The sequence below is a fragment of the Elephantulus edwardii genome, unplaced genomic scaffold (genome assembly GCF_000299155.1).
Source record: "Elephantulus edwardii isolate Elephantulus edwardi_28Jun2011 unplaced genomic scaffold, EleEdw1.0 scaffold00087, whole genome shotgun sequence".
In the NCBI taxonomy this organism is placed as follows: domain Eukaryota; kingdom Metazoa; phylum Chordata; class Mammalia; order Macroscelidea; family Macroscelididae; genus Elephantulus; species Elephantulus edwardii.
Window position 1 is genome coordinate 10489022 of NW_006399837.1, and position 24334 is coordinate 10513355.

At 42.4% G+C, this 24334-nt stretch overlaps 1 protein-coding gene across 1 annotated transcript in view; it reads left to right on the plus strand.

Annotated features, from left to right (window-relative positions):
* The window catches only part of COL4A3 (collagen, type IV, alpha 3 (Goodpasture antigen)), a 180838-nt gene that overhangs the window by 98365 nt on the left and 58139 nt on the right, over positions 1 to 24334 (plus strand). Inside the window, exons 13-24 of the mRNA XM_006890323.1 lie at positions 1401 to 1463; positions 1592 to 1627; positions 2565 to 2606; positions 2994 to 3071; positions 7344 to 7406; positions 8620 to 8679; positions 10667 to 10711; positions 11609 to 11662; positions 12551 to 12592; positions 14927 to 15011; positions 18059 to 18094; positions 21277 to 21441. Coding sequence (XP_006890385.1) covers positions 1401 to 1463; positions 1592 to 1627; positions 2565 to 2606; positions 2994 to 3071; positions 7344 to 7406; positions 8620 to 8679; positions 10667 to 10711; positions 11609 to 11662; positions 12551 to 12592; positions 14927 to 15011; positions 18059 to 18094; positions 21277 to 21441 — 769 coding nt within the window. The remainder of the gene's footprint in view (positions 1 to 1400; positions 1464 to 1591; positions 1628 to 2564; positions 2607 to 2993; positions 3072 to 7343; positions 7407 to 8619; positions 8680 to 10666; positions 10712 to 11608; positions 11663 to 12550; positions 12593 to 14926; positions 15012 to 18058; positions 18095 to 21276; positions 21442 to 24334) is intronic.

A 24334-nucleotide genomic window follows, 5' to 3' on the forward strand; every position in this document is an offset into this window, starting at 1 on the left:
CATGTATAATAGTACCTATATATGATAGTACCTATATATCTTATACATAATAAAATAGTCCCTATATCATATACATAAAAAATAGTACCTATATCGTATATAATAAAAAGTAGGTATAATGTATGTAATAAAATAGTACCTTTTATATATATGTGTGTGTATGTGTATATATGTATATATATATATAGAGAGAGAGAGAGGGATTTTGAAAGAAAGGGAGAGAGACAGGAGGGAGAGAGCCAAAGAGAGAGTGTGCAAGGCCTAGTGGTAATAATCTGCACTGCAATCCTGAAGCCGCATGGTTCAAATCCCTCTACCAGCTGCTCCTGGGGGGGAAGATGGACATTCTCTTCCCATGTGATTAACTGACTCTGAAAACCCACCGGAGGGTCAGCTGTGGGTCGGTTCCAACTCAGTGGCACACACAAAAACATGTATGTATCTTGGGGAGCGGTGGTGGCCTCGTGGTAAGGAATTACACTGCCACCCCAAAGGCACATGGTTCATATGCACCACCTGCTTTGCAGGAGGAAGATGGGCAGTGTCCTCCTCTGCGTTAATACCTCTGAAAACCTGATGAAGGGTCAGCCCTCGCTTGGTTCTGACCTAAAGGCACATCACAACCATCACCACCACCTCTGCATGCATAATAAAGCACACAGAGGCCATGGATATTCTTAAGGCATCACTAAACATTTCTCCATATTGTGAGATTGGTTGTCTGCATTTAAAGGTTTAGGAACACAGTGTCATGGGACAACTTAATCAAATGGAATCAAGTTTACAGAGTTCATAATGTTTGTTCATAACGTTTTTGTCCTACATCCTAGTTTGGGGAGAAGCATCTGGAGCCTTATAAGATTGGGAACAGTCATCCTACATGTAGATGTTGGTCTCTGCTCACCTGGAAAGGAGTTCTAGTGGCCTCGTAGTAAAGAGTTACACTGCCAGCCCAAAGGCAGTAGTTCAAATCCACCAGCTGCTCTGTGGGAGAAAGATAGACAACCTCCTCGTGTGTGATTTACAGCCTCTGAAAATGCACTGATGGGTCAGCTGTGATTCGCTCTGACTGCAAAGCACATAACAACAACTGAAAAAGGAAGGAACAATCCCTAGGGGGTGCACTGGTCACCCAGAGGCATGCGTTTCTGGGAGTTGCAATCCACCAGCAGCTCTGTGGGTGGAAGACGGGCTGTCTGCTCCTGTGTGATGAAAAACCCCAGAAATCCCCGGGAGGCTCTGCTCTGAATTGATTCCAGCTCGATGGCAATGAGTTGAGTTTGACTTAGAAAGGAAATGTGATGCTTTTCTGATTTTGTTAAAAATACCATCAAATAACAGACACCATTCTTGGGTGAAAAAGAAATAGAAACATCTTCTAACTTCTGTTTTCGTTTTAGGGTTTGCCAGGCCCTCCCGGTTTTCCTGGACCTATTGGTCCCCCCGGCCCTCCAGGCTTCCTTGTAAGTATGGCCTCATCATGCCTAGAATCTCAGTAAATTGCAAGTTAACTTTAGCTAAGAAGTTTTCAGAGTTGTGTTTGGGGCTGGGTGTGTCTCCTGCTCTCAGTTTAATTTGTGGATTTCCCTAGGGCTTTCCTGGAACCATGGGCCCTCCAGGACCTAAGGTAGAGTGCTGTTCATATTTCACATCAGCCGGAACACCACCTGGCTCTGATGCCACACGTGGGCACTGCCTGACACCCATCTGACACACAGGACTTCCAGCAGGGATGGGACTCTGACTGCCAGTCCTCCACCCCTAGTTTCTTTTTGACTCTGGGTGTGGGTAACTTGATCCCTGGTAAAAAAAATTGTTTGCTAAATTATAAGAAGTTCCTCATACAGAAAAGTGGGAAATGCTCAGGATTGCGAACACATAGGTTTCCCATTATCAATAATCCTACGTGTTATCAAATGTGTTAGCCTATGAATTTTTGCCTTGAGCTACTTCCTAAAACCAACCGACCTCATGCATCAGAAAGTCAAATACACTGTCAGTAGAATCATGTCTCAGAAAGAGAAAAGAAAATCATTGACTGCAAGGAAGTAGCTAAAGTCCAAAATTCATAGGTCATACAGTGAAAAAAAATGACATATATAAGGGTTCTGGCAAAATGTCTGTAGTCTGCAGATGCTTTGCTCTCACTGTTTTCAATTGATTGATGAAAACTCCTCTATAGTATTAAAGATAATCTGCTTTGTTTTAGGCCAGTGAACTTAATCACATACATTGCTTTATAATAGCATCTACACTAGCGTTTTGTCAAACAGCCCGGCCCCATAGCCTAGCCTAGTTAACACTAAGAGTAACCCAAGTCAACCAGATGGAAGCTGCATGAGAGAGCCCTCTGTGCCAGTCTCTTTCTCTGTCTGCCGTCTCTTATCATTTTAGGTAAATCCCTGAAGTTTATTGTCCTTCTGAATCTCCACTTTTTAAAAAAATAAACATGCTGCTCTTCTACTTTAAGAACTAATGACTGTCATTTATAATTCTAACTTCAAAATTAAAATACCAACAGTTTAATGAATGCATTGTGTAATTTGCTTCATGTTTTCTTCCAGGGCCACATGGGTGACAACATGATAGGACCAAAAGGAGACCGGGTAATTTAAGCCCTGGTGGCGTTATATGGAATATGTTGGGTTTATAAGTGCAAGGCTGGCAGTTCAAATCCACCAGCTACTTCTTGCTATGGGAGAAAGATAGGAAGTCTCATCCTACAAAGACTTACACCCTTGTAAACACGATGGAAGGTTGCCATGAACAGAAATGGATTTGACAGTAATACGTTTAGTGGGTGTTCTTCCAGGCAAGAGATGCTAAATTTCATCCATGTTATTTTGTAGCCATCTTGAAACAGACTGTTTGCTGTGTCCTGAGCTTTGATTTGTTCCGTCTTCTTGCGTGAAAACTAAAGGGACAAAGTTGACCTAGTGAACGGGGTCACGATGCTCATGTGTAGTTTTTCACTCCTGCTGCTTTGTCTTTAGGGTGTGAAAGGATTAACAGGACCCCCTGGACCACCTGGAGCAGTTATTGTGACCCTCAGTGCCCCGATCAACAGAACGGTAACTCTTCTATGATTTTATGAAGTCCTTCAAAGTCCTTCCCCTCTGTGAAAAGCTCTGCCGTTCGAGGCCCGCCCAGCTCAGTCCTCCTCTGTGTAGCCCAAACCTCAGGGTCGTATTCCTTTCCCACCTTCCAGTCATTGTCTCGGCAAGAGCTGTGGCCATGAGACATCTAAGCCTATCCGAACCCACATCTGGTTTTGCTCACCTTATACCCGTGTCCACTCCAATCGTCCCTAGTGCAGAGAAAGTTTCCCATGAGTGTTTTATAACAAAATTGGTGTGTGGCTCCGATCTGATTGAAGGATGATGGCCTAATGATACGGATGGAAGGGTGTTATAACCAAACAGAGCTTTTTTTAGTAGGTGATGCAATGGTTAAGTGTCTGTCTGCTAACCAAACTTACAGTATTTCAAACCCAACAGCCATTCACAGGAGACATGAACAGCAATCTGCTTCCACAGATATAAAGCCCGGGAATGACTTAGGAGCAGTTCTGCTCTGTCATATAAGTTGTTATCAACATCATTTGACTCAATGGCAATGAATTGGGTTGGGTTTTACTGTAACCACAAGGACACTGTGACCCTCACTCCTCTCCAAGGACACTCTGACCCTGTTCTTACTTTTCTGCTTATTTTTGTTCCTGCATTAAGATAGCTGTGAGGACCAGGGTTTGGAACGGAATGGGATGTGTCCGCCGAAAAGTTAATGCACAATATAACACACCAATGCTAGGCACTAGGGTGATACAGGGTGCTTAAGGGAGAGTGAGGTGGGAGGTGACAGAGAGCTAATATCCTCTTTAGATTGACTCTTGCTTTTGTTGTCATGCAAACCAAGTCAAGTTTGACTCACAGTGACCCTATGAACAATGACTCAATGACTCTGAGGCTTGCCCTATCCTGAGCCAACCTCTGACATACTGATCCCATTGCCACAGTTACTGTATCAGTCCACCTCATGCTGAGTCTTCCCCTCTAGCTCTGACCCTCAACCCTTCTAAGTGTGTCTTTCTCTAAGGATTGGTCCCTCCTGGCCACATGCCCAAAATATGTGAGATGTAGTTTCAAAATCTTTGCCTCCAGAGAACAAATTGGTCTCATCCTCTCCAGAACAAGTCTTTTTGTTCCCTTGGCGGTCCATGGTATGTTCAGTACTCTTCTCCAGCACCACAACTCGAAGGCATTAATTCTTTTTCTGTCATCCTTAGTCATTTTTCCGCTCCTGGATGCATGGCCAGTAATTGAGTAGATTGACTAGAAACACAAATCACCCTCAATTTATAACTATAGAATTAATTGTAAATAATAATAAATAATAAATAATAAATAATAATAGCCACTTGATTGAGTAATACTATTGTCTTTACAATCAATCTGTTCTGCTAAGATTCTTAGCAGACTAGTTACTAAGTCATGGGAGTCAGCAGTGTCCCAGATGTTTGATCTGCTTGCTATTCCACTCTTCCAGCGTCAGCTCTTTCTTCTCCATTCAGTTCCCCACACCCCTTGGGTTCTGTGTTTCACTGGAAGGTCTCCCAGAAGCTCAAATCCATCAGAAAATGGCTCTCATAACTGTGAGCGATGTAGCCAGTGTTTCAGAGACTGCTCAGTGGTGGGCCAGGATCCTGCAACTGGATACGGTGTCCCAGGAGAGTGAGGGTCTCAGGAGAGCATGAGCAGTGAACGTCCATGACTTTATATGTTGTTATTGTTAGGTGCCATCAAGTCACCTACTACTCATAGCAACAAATAGCTCTGAACCCTGTCCTATCTTGAGCCAGTCTCACTGTCTCTGACATCCCTACCCTCATTATCCTAGTTGTTGTGTCAATCCATCTCGCTTCCTCTTTGCCCTATCTCTCCATCCTTCCAGGTATTATGTCCTTCTCCATGGACTGGTCCCTCCTGGTTACATGACCAAAGTATGTGAGATGGAGCTTCAAAATCCTTGCCTCCAAAGAGAAACTTGGTTTAACCCTCTCTAGGACAGACCTGTTTGTTCTCTTGGTGGTTCATGATATCTTCAATACTCTTCTCCAGCAGCACAACTCAAAGGCATCGATTATTCTTCTGTCCATCCTTAGTTCAGCTCTCTGAAGCATAGCAGGTAATTATAAAGACTATGGCCCAAAACAGCCACATCTTAGTTTCTAGATTGACACTCTTGTTTTTTAGCACTCTGGAGAGGGCCCTGACTGCAGACTTCCCCAATACAATTTGTCTTGATTTCCTGCCTGCTGGTGCAGTAGTGTTGATGGTAGAACCAAGCAAGCTGAAATTGTTAACAATCTCAATCTCTTTCTCATTCTCATGGTGCTGCCAATTGGCCCAGTGGTGGGAATCTTTGTCTTCTTGGTGTTGAGCTTCAATCCATGTTGAAAACTGCAATTCTTCACCTTCTGCAGGAAATTCTTCAGCTGCTCCTCAGTTTCAGCAAGCAAGGCTGTGTCATCTGTAGAATGCAGGTTGTCGATGAGTCTTCCTCAAATCCTACTGCCACATTCCACCTCATAAAGTCCAGCCTCCCAAACAATCTGTTCCAAATATAGATTGAAAAGACATGGAGACAGGATGTATCGCTGATGCACTTCTTTCCTGACTTTGAACCATGCAGTGTTTCCTTGTTCTGTTCTAATTACTGCTTCCTGGTCCAAGAATAGGTTTCCCATGAGCACAATCAGGTGTTCTGGGATTCCCATTCTTTTCAAGGCTAGCCACAGTTTGTTGTGATCCACACAGTCAGATGCCTTTGCATAACAAATGATCTTATTTAGGCCTCCACTTAGCAGTCAGGAGATAGAAGATGTATTACCCTGAGAATGTCTGCAGTCAGGGACTTCTCCAAATTACTGAGGAGCAATGTTATCAGTTTGAGGAGTAAGGTGCACTTGCTTCAAATCGTGGTCATTTCAATCACTTGCTATGCATCTAAGAGATGGACAGTGACTAAGGATGACACAAGAACTGATATCTTACTTCAATACTATGGTATCAAAGAAGAGCGCCGAATATCCCATGGACTGCCAAAAGAAAAAGAGATACGTACTGTGGAACGTGTAGCCAAAGTGCTCCTTGGAGGCAAAAATGATAAAGCTTCATCTCCCATATTTTGGGCATGCTGCTCGGAGAGGTTATTCCTTCAAGAGGCATTTCATGCTTGGAAAGGTGAAGGGACAGTGAAGGAGAGGAAGACCCTCAACTAGTTGGATTGACATAATGACAGCTTGAGGGTGTTGGGGATTGTGAGGATGGCACAGGATAGGACAGGGTTCAGATCTGTTGTCCAAAGGGTCACTATGGGCCATGCTTGTACCTACCAACAACAACAGTGGGGTAGGGCTTATGTCCCACGCTAATCCTGTCTCCTTCATACAATAAATACTTCATCACAAAATGAGAGGCTTGAATAGAAGGGCCACATCAGTTCATTGTACCACACTTATTCACCAGTTTTACTTATAATTTATTTTGACGTTTCTTTTGGGATATAATTCACATATCATAGAGTTCATTCATTGAAAATGTACAATGTAAACACTCATTGGATGTTTACTGAGTTGCACAACTGTCCTAACAGATGGTTTTAGAACATTTTTATCACCCTAAGTGATGATATTTTTTAAGCCAACTTGTGATTTTTGTTGGTGGGTGGCCACCTGATACTCCTTGAAGTCACTAAACCATATAGAGTTAGAGACATGGCATCAGCTGAAGCTGACAGCAGGATTGCACAGAGTAGACTTAAGGAAATATCAATCTCCATTATTTTGCCTACTTTTCATTACTTAGATACAGAAGAATGAATGCAGTTTGAAATCTTTTTTTTTTTTTTCAGTTTGAAATCTTTTAATTGATTCAGTGACCGGGTAATGAGGGTAGGTGTGTCAGAGACAGTAAATTTGGCACAGGATAGAGCAGGTTTCAGGGCTTTTGTATGAGTTGCAAGAGACTCAATGGCACATAACAACCACTACCACCAATGGCAATACAGTTAAAATCACCCCTAACATCTTGCCTCACTTTATTTTTTATCTAAAATCCTGCGTGAGCAGTGCTTGTTACACATATTAAAATGTGTTTCCCCCCTGTGAGTAACCAGCAGCTTTCTGTTTGTGTTATTAAAGAAAGAACAATTTCTCCTCTGATCACTGACTTACCTTTATCATTTATCAAAAACGAAAGAGGGGGAGATTCCATCTGCCCAGCGTGATGGTGGGTTGTAAATTTGACTCACGCGTTTGTGACAACCTTGCTTTGTTTTGGCAGGCTCTGAAGGGAGAGAAAGGAGAGAAAGGAGCAGCAGGTGAAGCCGGGCCCCCGGGACCACAGGTGGGTCCTATACAACCCATCTTTCCCTCAACACATAAACAAGAGCCTAGGTCATCTCATCATTTGGTTGGTGTTCCACTCTCTAATCTTAAAATTATTTAAAACATTTGAATATCTGCCCACGAAGATCATGAATATTCTAGAAATATGGAATGGCCATGTCTAGCCTAAAATCTCTGCACTGCTCTATGGTCAGCCTGTTTTATCCATCTTTCCTATTAGCCCAGGTGTGTGACGCTACACAAATACTCGTTCATAAAATTTATCCCTTGGCTGAATAGCCACCTAAATATTTTAAAACAGGGAAGAATAATGAGAAGCTAGAAGTATTTTTGGTTGTTTTTTTTCCCCTTTTTTTATTGGATTTCCATTCATTCATTGTTGCACTTTTCTCCCCTCCCAATCCTCTCCCCTAGTACACTACCCTCTTGTAAAAGTAAAACAAAAATTCTTACATTGTTTTACAAACCCTCCCCCCAGGTCCACTCCACCATGTAGCCTTCACTCTGGACTCCTGTCATGACAAAAATACCTAATCACATATCCCTTTTAAACAGTTTTCTCCCACATCTGTTTCAATGCAGCATATATTATTGAACCCATCTTTCTCAGTCCTCCCCCAACCCCAATGTCAGTCCTGTTTTACAACAGTGGCAACATGCAGTATTTGTCCTTTTGTGACCGAGATACTTCACTCAGCATAATGTCCTCCAGAGTCACCCATTTTGAATAATATTGCATGAGTTGCTTGTTTTTCAATGCAGCATAGTATTCCTTTGTGTCGATATACCACAGCTTCTCTATCCATTCACTTGTTGATGGGCACTTAAGTTATTTCCAACTCCTTGCTACTGTGAACAAAGCCACAATAAACATGGGTGGAGAAGGAAGAAGTTTTGGTAAAATTTATGTGAGAAGCAAAACAAGAGTTCATAAAACTTGACATCATAGTCATGACAGGAGTCCAGAATGAAGGCTGCATAGTGGAGTGGACTTGTGAGGAGGAATTGTATAACAATGAAAGAATTTTTCTTTTACTTTTGAAAGAGAAGAGCAAACTGGTGGGGAGGGGGAGCGTTAGGCAGGGAGAAAAGTGCAACAATGAATGAATGGAAATCCAAAGTCTCTGTAAACTTTCATTAAAATTAATTTTAAAAAATTAAAAAAAACACCAAACAAACCCTAAGACTTGGCATCATTGTATTTAACGTAGGGACCACCTGGAGAATCCTATGGATCTGAAAAAGGCCCTCCTGGAGACCCTGGCCGGCAGGTAAATTTGGGAATTCAGTGTCTCGTGCAGCCTGTGTTAAGTCAAGAGTCCAACTTAAAGTAGCTTCACTGTGAAGGTTAAAAGAAAGAAGGAAAAGACTGGAAAGAAGGTCTGTGCTTACGTCTCTGAAACAGTCCGGGGCTGAGATGAGCTATAGGGCCTCAGAGCCTGAGAGTAGAGAACCACTCTCCCTTTCCACGTCTCCTGCTGTGTCTGTTCTCTCCTTGGTTGGCCTTCTTCTACCCGCAGAGAGGAAGGGACGAGGCTGTAACAGCAAAATCTTCAGATGAACAGTAGCAGAGGAGACAGTGTTTTCTTCTCTGTGTTCATGTACTGTGAGGCCTGTGAGAACCAGAACTCAGAACCGCCTTGTTTTCCTGAGTCTACCAGGTTTCTGCCTTTTTGACAGAGTGCCTTCTTACCACTTGTCTGCTGCTCTTTTGAATGGAAAATGTTTACACTCTCTAGTAGGTTTCTGCCCTACACAGATTTGTAGATGTTACTGTATAAAATCCTGAAGAATCTGTCTAATTGGCCTTACTTGGGTCATATGTATGACTCAGAAAAATTCCTATGACCAGGAAGGGGAAAAAAAGGTCCTATGTTTGACCAGGCTGGTTGGGCTGGGGGCTACTGTGATTGACAGCCCCCTCAGAATGACAAGGCTTGAGGGAGAGGCAGTTCCCACAGGAAGAGAGACCTGGGGGGACCAGCAGTGGACAGCAAGGCATGCTGGGAAGATAGAAGACACAACAGGGGTACCCAATCCAGGCACCTCCACTGGGGAAGACTATTGTTAAAAAACCCCAAAAATGATATATTGAGATAAGTTTATGATTTTTTTGCTTAAGTGAATAGTCAATCAGCAAGATTTTTAATTCTGTTAAGGAGGGTAAATACGACAGGAGTTAGCAAACTCCATCTCCATTTGAGGAGTACAATGTAGTTTGTGTGTGTGTGTGTGTGTGTATATATATATATATATATATTCCAATATATATATACTAGAAGCTGGAGTGGCAGCCCTTCCTAACTATCGTGTCTCTGGAAACTCTATGAACTCTGATAAATGTCAATAGTTGTAGAGAGGCTTCAGGCATTTTGTTCATAGGATCACTATGAGTCGTGCTTGACTTGAATACAATCAACAACAATAACAATAGATAGATAGATAGATAGATAGATAGATAGATAGATAGATAGATAGATAGATATCAGGGTTTGAAGAATTTCCACTATTTAAAGTAAACTGACTATGAGCCCCTTCCTCTTTCTGGGTTTTCTTATTCAATTCTTAGCACAATGCTTCTTTGATTTTTCTTCTAGGCTTAGAATGGTCAGAAGGATGAAATCTTAGCTCTTCATTCTTTTCTCTTTTGTCCCTGGATTATTCCTCAATTCCCATCAAACTGCCTCCTGCCTTTACTATGAAGCTTTTAATTCTAGAAAATGGGTGGGCAATCTCACTCAATTCTTCTGCCTGATGTCAACAGGAGATGATTATATCCTTGACATTTTCCATGTTAATTAAAGCTACTCTTGATTATAAATTATAGCCCTGATGACGCCACTGTGGCCTAGTCTGTAAGGAATTGTCCTAACCTAAAGGCAACTGGTTCAAATCTCCCGGCGGCTTTGCGGGAGAAGGACAGGCAGTTGCCTGCCCTGTGATCTAGAGCCTTCGAAAACCCACCGTAGGATCAGCTCTGATTTGGCTCTGACTCACAGAAATGAGCGTGAGCATTTTTTGAGAGTTGTCACTGTGGTTAAGACAGTCAGCTGCTAACTAAATGGTTGATGGTTTGAGTCCATAAGCTGCTTCATGGAGAAAGATTGAGGGAATCTGCTTTCATAAAGATTTACAGCGCTAGACACCGTGTGGGACGGTTCTCTATGTCCTTCAGGATCCCCGTGGAGCAGAATGGTCTGCATGACATGAGCAGTAGTAGTCCACAGTTAGATATTTACTTTTTTCTTTAAATTTCAGGGTAAGCCTGGAAAAGATGGTGCCCCCGGCTTTCCTGGCACTCAGGTAAAGAAATGATTTGGCCTGTCAACCATCAGTGTAGTGAAAATGCTGGGACTGCTCTATAAAGGACTTCTGGGAGCCACAAGGTAGCTGTAAAAGGTCTGATGGCCCAGTGGTTAGAGCACTTAGCTGTTAACTGAAAGGTCAGTGGTTGGGACTCACCGGTTGATCCATGGTAGAAAGACCTTTCTGCTCCACGTAGGAGGGTGTGCTTGTCTGCTTCAGTCAAGTTTCCTGCCCTAGAAACCTTAGGAGCTAGGATAGGGCGCTCTGGTGGCCTAGTGGTAAGAAGCTGTGCTGTCATCTCCAAGGCACACAGTTGAATCCACCAGCCACTCTGCAGGAGAAGGACAGGCCGTCTCCTTCCATGGGATAAACTGCCTCTGAAAATCAGCTAGAGAGTCAGCGATGGCTTGGCTCCAACCACCGGCACACAACAACAACAGCAAGAAATCCTATAGAGTCTCTGTGGATTGGAATTGATGCCACCACAGTGGGTTTGGGCTTGGGTGCAAAGGGTAACATGTCCCGCTGCTAAGCAAAAAGGTTGTCGGTTCAAGTCTATCTAGATGTACCTTAGAAGAAACATCTGGCAATGTACTTCCAAAAAGTGGACATTGAAAGCCACATGGAACACAGTTCTAATCTGATTCGGGTGGGTCATTATGAGTGGAAATCACCTAGACAGTAACCAATTTGATTGTTTTGTCCAAGTAGTTAACATCTAGCAAAAACCTTTAATTTAGAAATGACATTTGAGATTCATAGTTTTCCACCATCTTGGTAGACAGAAGTCACACAGACACGCCCTTCTGATAAAAAAAAATGAATCTCAGTGTTCTTGTTTCCTACAGAAGCAGCAGGAATGTTCAGTCTATTCTACTTTATTCTCTTCCATAGGGAGCCAAGGGTGACAGAGGCTTCCCTGGGTTAACTGGAGAATACGGCTTAAAGGTAACCTCCTCACTGTCGTCTTCGGATGCTGGCTTCTTAAAGTGGTTGAATTTTACCTTCTCTTACCATTTCCCATACAGTGGAATGAGACACCAAGAACTGTACGCATGGACTTTATTACAGTGTCTTAGAATATTTATTAAGAAGACAAGAGACGAATTTAACATTTACCATCCAAATGAAACATTTGAAGAAAGGCCTTAGGGGAAAACTATTAAAACTTGTTCCGTGCAATTGCAGGTGAAAGCTTTAGGTCCACTGATATTCAGCTCTGCCTCCAGAAGGGATGTGAGCAATAGGATATTTCTGGAGGTTAGAGGTCAAGTGTAGACAGGGCCCAGTGACTTTCAGCCTAAGTCATGATGCACTAAAAAGATGACATCAGTTCATTGTAAATTATAATCCAGTGCTTTTGTTTCTGATAACACAGTTCTCACATTTTCAAATACTTTTCAACTAGGTCGGTATAGATGCAGATTAAAATTTCTCTTAAAATTGCATCATTCCCAACCGCTTGAATAATGAGATTCTCTCTTTGAGGCAGGAGGAAGAGGGTGGTGGCGGTGAGAACTGCCTGGTTCTCCTGGGTCTCTGGTCTGGGTGAGAACACAGGAGTGTGTATTTCCATCATCCATTGATGCTGGAGCATGGAAGACATTCGGAGAATGACTAGGGAACAACTACTTTTCAAGACCCCTTAGATAGGATACCTGACCTTCCAGAAAAAGACATTACTTTCCAATTTCCTTTCACTTGGTTTTGTGCATGACTTCTAACTCATATGAATTTAAGCACTGTTTTATTGTCCATTTGTGTATTTGCTTTGAGATTCACTAAAAGCATAATATAGTGCAGGAATGTACTCATAAGTTGTATCTCTTATCACAGGGGTGGAAAGGGGATGTGGGCCCTCCAGGATTCCGTGGTCCAGTAAGTCTATTCAATATCAATATCATGTTCAATCAAATCCTTCAAAGTATCAAGGAAATGTTAGAGCAGTGTCTCTCATTAACTGTTGTACTGAATACATTAAATACTGTTTACATTATTGTTAAAATATTATATTTAATGCATTATTTTTAAATAAGCCAGGATAAGAATAACTATTGTGATTATTTGTCTGTTTATATTTCCTATTTGTTTCCTAAAATGCATCAGTGTTGCCTATCCTTTGTCTAATCACACCTGTCCCAAGAAGATCCAACACCCTACCCTCAAAGAAGGAGGGGGCCAGCTCCTTGACCTCTTCCCTGGCTAGGTTATGACCACACCTGCTCAGCCAAAGGCCCAAGGAAGGACCAGAAAAAACATCATGCCTAGCCAAGCTCCACCCCAGAGGTGGACCTGCATTTAATGGCTAGGCTGGCCACGTTCTGTATTCTGTAGCTCCAAAAGTTAAGGGGAGGAGGAAACGGACCCAGGCACTGAATCCTGCCACTTGTATATTTGCTGCTCAAAAGAGACTCGAAGTGATTGTGCATGTGGGGCAGAGTGGAATATTCACGCTGGAGGAGAGAGGTCCTTGCAAAAGTGCAGCCCTCAGGGCCTCCAGAACAAGTCAGTTCACTTAAGAACTAGTAAAAGCATTTGAAAGCTGCATCTCTACATAAAGAGCAAGTGACTCTAATGCTGGTCATCCCAAGACACGCGAATGGGGTCACTTCGAAAATTAAACAGTATATTTTCTAGAAGTCCCTAGCTCAATGACTAAAATTCAGCAGGCACACTTTGGGGTGGCATCCTGTACTCATACCATTGAGAATCTTTCTGTTATTTGTATGCATTTTAATTCATGACATGGCTCTTCTTGTTTTTAAACAAATCAACAGAATACTTGGCTCCGTGTGGCACATGAGAAAACAAAGCAAAAGGGTCGCTAAAATCCTTTTCTAATTCTATCTTTTTCCTGTCAAGACACGTGCTGAACTCTAAGAGGCGTCTGCTTGCTAGTTGCACTTCTCAAGAATGCTTAGCATCCCTGCCTCCCTGGGTGTTTTCTTGGGCCCAATTCTATGTGCCTGTTTGCCGTTTCTAACTTCAGAGAAGTTCTGCTGGCTTAGGGGGCGAGCAGTCAGCCATCTGTCCCCCTCCCAGGCATGCCACATACAAGAGTCACCAGTTCTTGCAAATTGATGATGTCTTGACCTTTCGGGAAGCAACATATACCAGTATTTATTTACATGTAGGGCCCAACTATATATTGCAATTGATAAGACAGGACCAGTATATTTAAAAAGAAAGGTAGAATAGAAAACAAAGTAGAGTCATTCCTTCTGCCTGTTGTTGTTGTTGGGTGTCATTAAGTTGATTACAACTTACAGTGACCCTGTGTACACAGGTGGAGCATGGCCCAGCCTCACCATCTCTGCTATGCCTAAGCCCACGGTTGCAGCTGAAGCCCATTGTTGTGTCAATCCCTCAGTCTTCTCTTTCTTTAACCCCTTTAACCAAGCAGGGTAGGGTTTTCACAGAACTGGCCCCTCCAGAGAACATGTCCAAAGGATATGACATGAAGTCTCACTCTTCTTGTTTCCAAGGAACACCCTGACAGTACTTCTTCCAAGATAGGTCCTTCTTTTGGTAATCTAGGGGATATTCCATATGTTTTTGCCAAAACCGTAGCTCAAATACATCAGTTCATAGGTCTGCGTTACTCATTGTCCAACTTCCACAAATATATTAAGCAACAGAAACTATTATGGCTTGGATTGGGCCCAACTTAGTCTTTAAACTGACCTCCTGGCCCTTTAGCACTTTAAAGAGCCCCTCGTCAGCAGCTTTGCCCAACGTGTTGGGTATTTCTTGACTGTGGTTGCCATGGAGGTTGATCGTGAACCCAAGGAAGATAAAATCCTTAACAACTTCCATCTTTCACCCAATCATCATGATGTTTATTGGACCAGTATATAGACACTTAGGATACATTGAAGTTAGTCTTCAGGAGAGTTGTAAAGTTTGCAAAAGCTCACATTGCATAAAAATGCAGGACATATATATGGGACTATTTTATAAAATATATTTGTAATTTAAAAATTCATTAAACATTTAATCCATTACCTATCCGTTGATATTATTATACCAGAAAGGTAAATTTTATTTATAAATTTAGATTCTTGCTAATAAATAAAACTATGAATTCAGGAAAGTATTAAAATAGTATTTTTTGAGTCCAAAGCAAGACTTAAGTGTTAAGAAATTGTTGCATTTAGTGAACTCTCCGTCAGTGGTGAGCCTGAGTCTTTATCCTTGTCTTTCTTCTTTAAGACAGAATATTACGATGTGCATGTGGAAAAGGGGGATGAAGGAAGGCCCGGCCCACCGGGGCGCAAGGGAGCTCAAGGCCCGCAGGGTGAGAATACACTTCTCAAAGCATTTACTCGTTGTTATGATCACATGGTACAGCATGTGATTATAGATCTAAAGCAATTTAAGGAGTATTTAAAAAAAAATAGTGTTAAAAGAATATGTAAAACTTCTGTCAATTCCTTGTTTTCCATGTGTACAATTTCATATAATTATACTAATTATGTTGTACAACTAATACCATCAATCATTGGCAAATTGTCTACTACTGTAATCTGACACTCACTGCTTTCTAAACAATGACACACCCCGTCCGTCCCTGGGGTATTGCGGCTAAACAAAAGGTCAGTAGTTTAAACCCAGGAGCTGGCTCAAGGAAACAAGATGAGGCTGTCTCCTCCTGTAAGCTTCCCCGCCTCAGAAACCCGGTGGAGCATTGCTGTGAATCAGAATCTCCTCCGGCAGTGGTTCGTTTTCCTCTGTGACATCAGCTCAGCTCAGCCCATTGCCGTTTGCTGTAAAGAGGTCCATTTTCATAGTTGCCACAGTGCTATCACTGATCTTCGTGTAAGGGAGCATAAAGTTTCAAGCAGTTGTTCTTTTTATTTTTTTTTACGTTGTTACTCTTTTTTATTATTATTAATTTTAATGAAAATTTACAGGGATTTTGGATTTCCATTCATTCATTGTTGCACTTTTCTCCCTGCCCACCCCTCCCTTCCAGTTCGTTCTTCTCTTTGAAAACAAAAAGAAAAATTCTTTCATTGTGATACAATCCCTCCCCACAAGTCCACTCCACTGTGCAGCCTTCATTCTGGACTCCTGTCATGACAATAATGCCTAATCATATATACCTTTTAAACATTTCTCTCTCTCATCTGTTTCAATGCAGTATACCTAATTTATCCCATCTTTCTCAATCTCCCCCTCAACCCCTATGTTAGTCCCATTGTACAACAGTGGCACTATACAGTATTTATCCTTTTGTGACTGAGATATTTCAGTCAGCATAATATCCTCCAGGGTCACCCATTTTGAATAATATTTCATGAGTTCCTTGTTTTTCAATAAGCATTTGTTCTTATCTCTGCTTACCCACTAGAATCCCCAAGAACTTTACTGTGGCAAGGCCCAGCCCCTGAGACCTCATTTAACTGACCTCAAAGAGAGTCCTGGGTGCTGGGAGATTTTTAAATTCTCTGGATTATTCTAATGTGATGCCAGGATTGTGACCATTTGTTTAGGTCCTTTTAAAATCAATAGATCTTAATTATTGACATAAATAAGATTTCAAATGAGATTTTTACTTAAGAAAAAATCCATTTATTTTAATTAATTACATTAAATTCCATGTATTTAAATTAGGACCCACATTGTTAGGTGCCATCACGTTAACTAGACACCTAACGACCCTCTGAACAATGGCTCTGAACCCAGCTCTATCTTGAACTACCTTAACTGTCTCTGACAAACCTGACCCCATGGCCGCAGTCACTGTGTCAGTCCATCCAGGGTCTTCCTCTCCTGCGTTGACCCTCTGCCCGTTCAAGCTTGATGTCCTTCCAAAGACTAGTCCCTCCTGGCCACGTGCCCAAAGCGTGTGAGATGGAGTTTCAAAACCTTTGCCTCCAAAGAGCAACCTGGTTTCACCCTCTCCAAGGCAGACCTGTTTGTTCTCTTGGCAGTCCATGGTATGTTTGGAAATATGCCATATCTGTCGTGTTGCCATTGAGTCCATTCTGGTTCATAGTGACCCTGTGGGACAGGGTAGTATTGTCCCATAGCATTTCCAAGGTTGTAATTCTTTACATATGACCCCATCTTTCTTCCAACAATACTCCCTAAAGTCTGTTAACATTTATGAAAAAAAAAAACACACAGAAATGGTTGAAGGAGAGATGAGTCAGATTTCATTTTATCACAGGCCCTGGCTTCTGCTTTTTAGCATAAGTGGTCCACGACCACAGTTTTGACCAAAATAGCTTGTTCTACAGCATTCCTTGGATGACACTTAACAACAACAACCTTCGTAGGTGGCCCACTCTGGACACAGGCTGTTGTGGCTGAGGTTGAGAACCAGCCAAGAGAATTCTTGATTAGTGAGTCTTACAGGGCGTGTTGAACGTCAGCCCATCAAATGTGCTGTGCTCTTTCCCCTCTGCGAACAAAGTTCTCATAAATCACATGTGCTTTTCTTCTCTTCCAGATGCTGTTCTGAGCTTTCATTTTTGTCACTTCTCCACTTGCAAATCTTTAAATCTGAATAAAACTCTTGTTATATTTTGTAGAAATTCCATGGTGCTTTTAACACTTACTTTAAATCCTTCTTGTATATCGGTGATTTAGAACATGGTGGACTGTTCATGTCTAAGAGCCTGGACAGACCAACGGCCAGATGCAGCCTCGTGGCGATACTGCCCTCATTTGTCTTTTTTGCATCTCAGCTCCAGAAACTACAAACACAGAGCGGGTTTTAAAATATCTCTTCTATTAAAAAAATTACATGGAGCATGGTTTACTTCTGAGTTTTAAATCTCAGATTATTATTTTTTCTGAGTCTGTCTTCATAAAGAATGGAAATTTTCCAATATTATATGAGAGTGGATCAAGCATATGAAATGTGAACACCCAAGTCAAGCCCACAACTCATTGTGACTATCTATCAGGTATCCCTGGTTGTAAATCTTTGTGGAAAGAGACTATCCACTTTTTGTGTATTGAGCACCTGCTGGGTTAGAACTGCTAACCTTTTGACTGCCAGCCCTACATATTACACATTACACCTCCAGGGATGGTATATGAAATATATTTATATTGTCATCCAAAAACAAAATTAAATCCATTACCAACAAATGGATTCTAACTCATCGCAACCCTGTAAGACATTTAAAGTGTCCCGTAGAGTTTCCAAGGTTAGATATTTTTATAAAAGCAGATTGTTACGTCTTTCTCTTGTGGAGCAGCTGGTGGGTTTGAACCACTGATCTTTTGGTTAGCAGTAGAATTCTTTAACCACCTCATACAGCATTCTAAAAATGGAGTGTGAGAAGTTCTACCTTTTGTAAGTAGTTTATTAGTATTATGTCTTCACAGGTCCCATTGGCCCTCCTGGACTTCCTGGGAGCCCTGGTATGGATATATTTTCTTAAGAAATGCTTTTAAAGGGAAAATGCACTGTGTTCTATTAAGTTTGTATAGGCGTGTATAAGAGATATTCCATTGACTCATTTAAAATGGTATCCAGTGTCTAAATTATTTTTGTAACTGTCAGTGAAAGAGGTGGTGGAAGAGTGTGTAGAAATGCACCTCTTACGTGCCTTCGAGTAGCCTACAACTCATAGTAATCCTATGTACGGTAGCTCTGAACTCGGCCCCGTCCTGAGCCAGTCTCACCGACCTCGACACACTTAGGTCCCCATTGCCCCAGTTACTGTGTCAATCCATCTCATCTGGTGTCTTCCTTTCCTGTGCTGTCCTTCCACTCTTCCAAGCATGATGTCCTTCTCTAAAGGACTGGCCCCTATTGACCATGTGCCCACAGTACATGAGACGGAGCTTCAAAATCTTTGCCTCCAAGGAGAAACTTGGTTTCACCCTCTCCAAGACAGAGCTGTTAGTTCTCTGGGTGGTCCGTGGTATATTCAAGACTCTTCTCCAGCACTACAACTCAAAGGCATCAATTCTTCTTCTGTCATCCTCAGTCATTGTCCAGCTCTCTGATGCATAGCAAGTAATTGCAAAGATATATGTACCTTTTCTATACATATGTATAGATCATATATATATACCTTTTATATAAATGTTTTCATTTTATACTATTTAGAGATAACATAGATCAATCTTAGAAGTGTAAAAAGCACCCATAAGTTTTTAAAGCACACCAGGGTGCCACTCACTCCTTAGAATAGTGGCTGCTTTATGGTCAAAAGAGCAGCATCGGAACAAGTCTGAAGTCCCGAAGACAGGAAGGGTTAGGATAGGAGGATTAATACGAGAAAGTGAGAATTACAGGGAGGAGGTGGGAAATGATTACAGTGTGGAGGTTGACAGTGATGTTATAAACAAAATGTGTCTGTGTAAATAAAAAACCAATCAGCGTTGTAAACTTTCACTCAAACCACAACGTAAAAAAAAGAGAGAAAGTCCTTGGAGCAGTTACTTCTTGAGCGAGATAGGGATGAACAAGCCTCAGGGATGGGGATCCCAGCGGCCTCGGCTGTAACTGTCAAGGGTCTTATTTTAAAAGGAAAGAACATTTAAAACCAAAAAGAAAAGACAAGCATTTGATTAGGCAGAGTAGCGAATTCTGTAGTGCTCACTGGGTTTTTCTCTGTATGATTTTACATCTTCACAGCTGTTTTATGATTTTGAGGCAAGCTACTGTTAGTCTGCAGAGTAAGGTATGCCGATCCAGGTCATGGTCTTTGTAATTACTTGCTATGCATTAGAGAGCTGGACAGTGACTAGGGAGGATAGAAGGAGAATTGACGCCTTTGAGCTGTGGTGCTGGAGAAGAGTATTGAATGTACCATGGACTGTTAGGAGAACATCCAGGTTCAGCCTGGAGAGGGTCAGATCCTTGGAGGCAAGGATTCTGAAGTTCTGTCTGACATTCTTTGGGCATGTTATAAGGAGAGACCAGTCCTTGGAGAGGGACATTATGCTTGGGAGGATGGAGGGACAGTACAAGAGAGGAAGCCCCTCAGTGAGATGGAGTGACTGGGGTAATGGGGGTGGGGATGTCAGCGCCAATAAGGTTGACTCAGGATAAAGCAGGGTTCAGGGCTGTTGTACTTAGGGTCGCTCTGAGTCGAAGGCAAGTTGATGGCACATGAGAGTAACAAGTATTAGGCAGATAACAGCACTGTATGTTTATTATAATCCCATGCCAAACAAGAGATTGATGACTAGATAAACTTTACATATACTTGTATATGCTGTTAACAATTGGAATTTTCTCTAATCTTTGGCCAGAACCCTAAAATATTCTTTTTCTTTTTGTTTTAAGATTTTAATGAAAGTTTATAAAGAACTTGGTTTTCCATTCATTCATTCATCGTTGCACATTTTCTTCTCTGTTCATCCTCCACCTAGAACTCTAAACTACAAAACAACACACACACACACACAATGGCAAAAGAGCCATATTGTCATTTCAAGGGGCATCCAAACAATCTCACTTAAAGTTGTTTCCAAGAGTGATGTCTCCTTTCTCATCCTCCTGTCCCTCTCCGCTAAGGCAGCGAACGAGTTTGTGACACTTTCCCAGGAGAAACCTTTCTCTCCATCACCTCCTTGCACACCTAATTCATGGGGATAAAGTCCTGTTTCTGCTTGGCTTTATCTTTCTTGGATGCAGCACTGAGAGAAACATTCATCTATTAAAGAAAAAAATAATTACATAATGGCATGCATTCAAGAATTTCTCCTTAATATTTTTAAACAGAGGCCTCAGGGCACACCAGATTCTATTTTAGTAACAGTTTAGGTGATCTGGTGGGAATAGCACATTCTGAGCCTTCCTGTACCATCAAGGCCGTGGATAAAGGAAGCAAATATGGGCTGTTTTCATCTTGTGTACTTTATTATATAAAGTAACTTGTACAACTTTCATAAATATACATACACCACTTTTTTTCTTCTTAATTTTAATGAGTTTACAGAGACTTAGTGTTTCCAGCCATTCATTGTTGCACTTTTCTCCCTGCCCACCCCCTCCTCCCCAACTCACTCTTTTATTTGAAAAGTAACAGACAAACTATTTTGTTGTTATGCAATCCTGTCCCCCAAGTCCACACCACTATGCAGCCTTCACTCTGGACTTCTGTCATGACAAGAATACCCATTCATATATCCCTTTAAAACAGTTCTCGCCCTCGTCTGTTTCAATGCAGATGCATCATTCCTCCCCTCGTTTTCTGTCTTCCCTCAACCCCGATATCAGTCCCATTTTACAACAGTGGCCCTTTGCAATATTTGTCCTTTTGTGACTGAGATATTTCACTCAGCATAATGTCCTCCAGGATCATCCATTTTGCATAATATTGCATGAGTTCCTTGTTTTTCAATGCAGCATAGTATTCCATTGTGTGAATATACCACAGCCTCTCTATCCATTCATTTGTTGATGGGCATGTAGGTTGTTTTCAACTCTTTGCTACTGTGAACAAAGCCATGATAAACATGGGTGTGCACATATCTGCTTGGGTGGTGAGTATGGTTTCCTTACACCACTTTTTTGGTAATGAAAAAGTAAAATATACATTAATTGGGGGGAAATGAAGATGTGATACATGTTTCTTTTCTCTAAGGGGCTTCTCACCCTGGCCTGAGAGGAGGCCCTGGACCACCGGGTGTGAAAGGAAGCAAAGGAGAGCGAGGACCACCAGGAGAGAATGTCGTGGGGCCCCCTGGGTCAAAGGGCTGTCCTGGTTACCCAGGCCCTCCCGGGCTGCCAGGTCCTCCAGGACCCCCAGGTAAGATGACTCATGGGTCCCCTTTTGTGTCCACTGTCCAGTGACAGATGTGAGCAAAGCGGAGGCAGTGAAACCTGCTCCCAGCTTGGCCTTCAGTCTGTGTGGCCCAGTGACTCATCTCTCTGGTTGTGTTTCATTCTGTCAGCTCTCTGGTGGTGACTGCCAGTGCAGCAAATGTGTAGCCAGAGTTTCCCAGAAAGCAATGCAGGTGGCGGGAATAGGAGGAGGGAAGCAGGGATGGTGGGATGGTTATCAAGCACAGCTGTTTGCTCCATGCCTTGAGCTGACCCTCCAGGAGCTGTGTAACTCAACTCAGGCTAATCTCTGTCAGGCAAGGACACCAAGAATCACACCAGCTTCTGTCAAGCTGACCCGAAAACGCATAACAACCCATGTGTCACAGCCGAGCAGAGCTCCACTGGGTTTTTTAATGTTTGTCACCTTTTGAACGTAGATCCCTAGGAAAATAAATGCTTACTTCTGAAGTATCTCTGGGTAGGCCTGAACTTCCACCCTTTCCAGTAGCAGCCCAAAGCATTAGCCATCTGCGCTCTCAGGATATTCCCAAGGTGTATGCTCAGTTTCTTCCCAAGGTGTATGCTCAGTTTCCCAGTTGTAGCAATGTCAAGCCTGGTTGTGCAGCAGTGATGGCGCTAATGAATGCTCCGGTGACTTAGGGACTAGCTCCCACAACCCAAAGCTGTTTGGTTCGAATCCACCAGCTGCTCCTCGGGAGAAAGATGGACATTCTCCTCCCATGTGATTTATCGCCTCTCAAAACCTGCTGCTGGGTCAACTAGGAGTTGGTTCTGACTCCACACTACACAACAATCATGATAAATAATGCTAAAGCCAGGATCTGTCTCCATTCCTGCAGTCCAGCCCTGCCCTGAAGAGAGGGGGCGTGTGGCCTACCGCTGAGCAAGCTCTTAGGCCTTGTTGAATCCTGGCTCTTCTCTAAGTCACACCCACAAGTCCTTCCATTGGAACTTCAAGTTCAAATCCTCCAGAACACTTTTAAGGAACCTAGCTCAGTTGGCCTAGTAGACAAAAAGTGATGCTACCAAGCCAAAGGTGGGTGGTTTTAATCTGCGGCCCTGAGGCCTGGTCTTAATTGTTTTTGGTCAAATGTTCATCTAAGGGATACAGCACTGGTCTGTCCATTTGCTGTATAAAAGTAACTCGTGGTTGCTGTGAAGCTGAACACTGTGACACTGATGTGTCAAATGCACTAATGGTTACCCATGACGGACAGTGTTTGGTGGCACTCACCGATTAAAACAAGCTTGGAAGCAGGAGTGGTATCCACTTCTGAAATAGCTTGCCTCCGGAAACTATGAACATTGAGAAAGGATGAAAGTTATACAAGTGTTCAGGTCTTTTGTTCACATGGTCGCTATGAGTTGTCTATGAATCAACAGCTCCTAATAACAACAAAATGTTATAACATCCACACTTGGCCAGTTGTGGAGTTGTTCACACCAGCTCATCTTTGCTTCCTCTGCAAGAAACACAGCCCTCAGAGATTAAGCTGAGAATGCACCATGGGATATTATAGGTACTCAGATACCTGTTGGATTAAATATCATAGGAAGGTGAACTCTTTGCTGTTAGTTGCTGTGGAGTCAATTCAGACTCAGCAGGCCCACATCTGCAGAGTAGGACTTGCTACACGCTGTCTTCAAAGCTGTGGCCTTTCAGAAGACTCAGCCTGTCTTCCAAGATGCCCCCAATGGGTTCAAACCACCAGCCTTCCAGCTAAGAGTTGCGTGTTTAACCATTGTGTCACTAAGGGCCTCCTGTAAAAATGCATCATTTTTGTTGTTGTTATTGTTTAGTGTCCTCAAGTTGATTCTGTTAGTGACCTGATGGACAGTTTATTGAAATCTTGCCCACACCTTTGCCATACGCAGTGTCTGTGCCGTGATTAAGCCCATTGTTGTGGTCACTGTGTCAAATCCACAACCAAGTGATCTGGGATCTCCATTCTTCTCAAGGTCAGCCACAAGTTGCTGTGATCCACAGTGTCAGATGCCTTTTCATAGTCAATGAGACACAGAGAGACATTCCTCTGGTACTCTCTGCTTTCAGCTAAGATCCATCGAACATTAGCTATAATGTCCCTCGTGCCCTGGCCTCTTTTAAACCCTGCTTGCACATCTGGCAGTTGATGTACTGTTCCAGTCGTTTGTGGATAAAATCCTCAACAGGATCATGCTTGCAAGTGACAGTAGTGATATTGTTTGATAATTTCCACACTCTGTTGGATCACATCATTTTGGAATGGGAATAAATATGGATGCTTCCAGTCATTTGTCCAGGTACTTTTCCTCCAGATTTCTTGGGACACCCTGGTGAGCATTTCCAGGTCTGCATCTGTTTGTTGAAAGCGTCAGATGGTATTCCATCATTTCCTGGCACCTTGTTTTTTGCCAGTTCTTTCAGAGCAGCTTCAACATCCTCCTTCATCACCATTGCCTCTTGATCTTATGCTGTTTCATTAAATTCCTCTGTGTCAGCCAATTCTTTTTGGTACAGTGGCTCTATGTACTCCTTCCATCCTCTTTTGATGCCTCCTTGACCATTCAACATGCTGCCCACAGCATCCTTAAGTATGGCAACTCGAGGCTTAAATTTGTTCTTTAGTTCCTTCAGTTTAAGATATGATGAGCAAGTTCATCCCTTTTGATTTTCAGTCTCCAGCTCTTTGCATATGTCATTATAATACTTTACTTTGTCTTCCTGAGGTGCCCTTTGAAGTTTTCTATTCAGCTCCTTAATTTCTTGTTTTCTTCCCTTTCCTTTGGCTTCTCAGCGCTCTAGAGTAATATTCAGAAAAGAGTCCAACATCCACCTCCGTCTTTTCTTCCTCCTCCTCCTCCTCTTCTTTCTT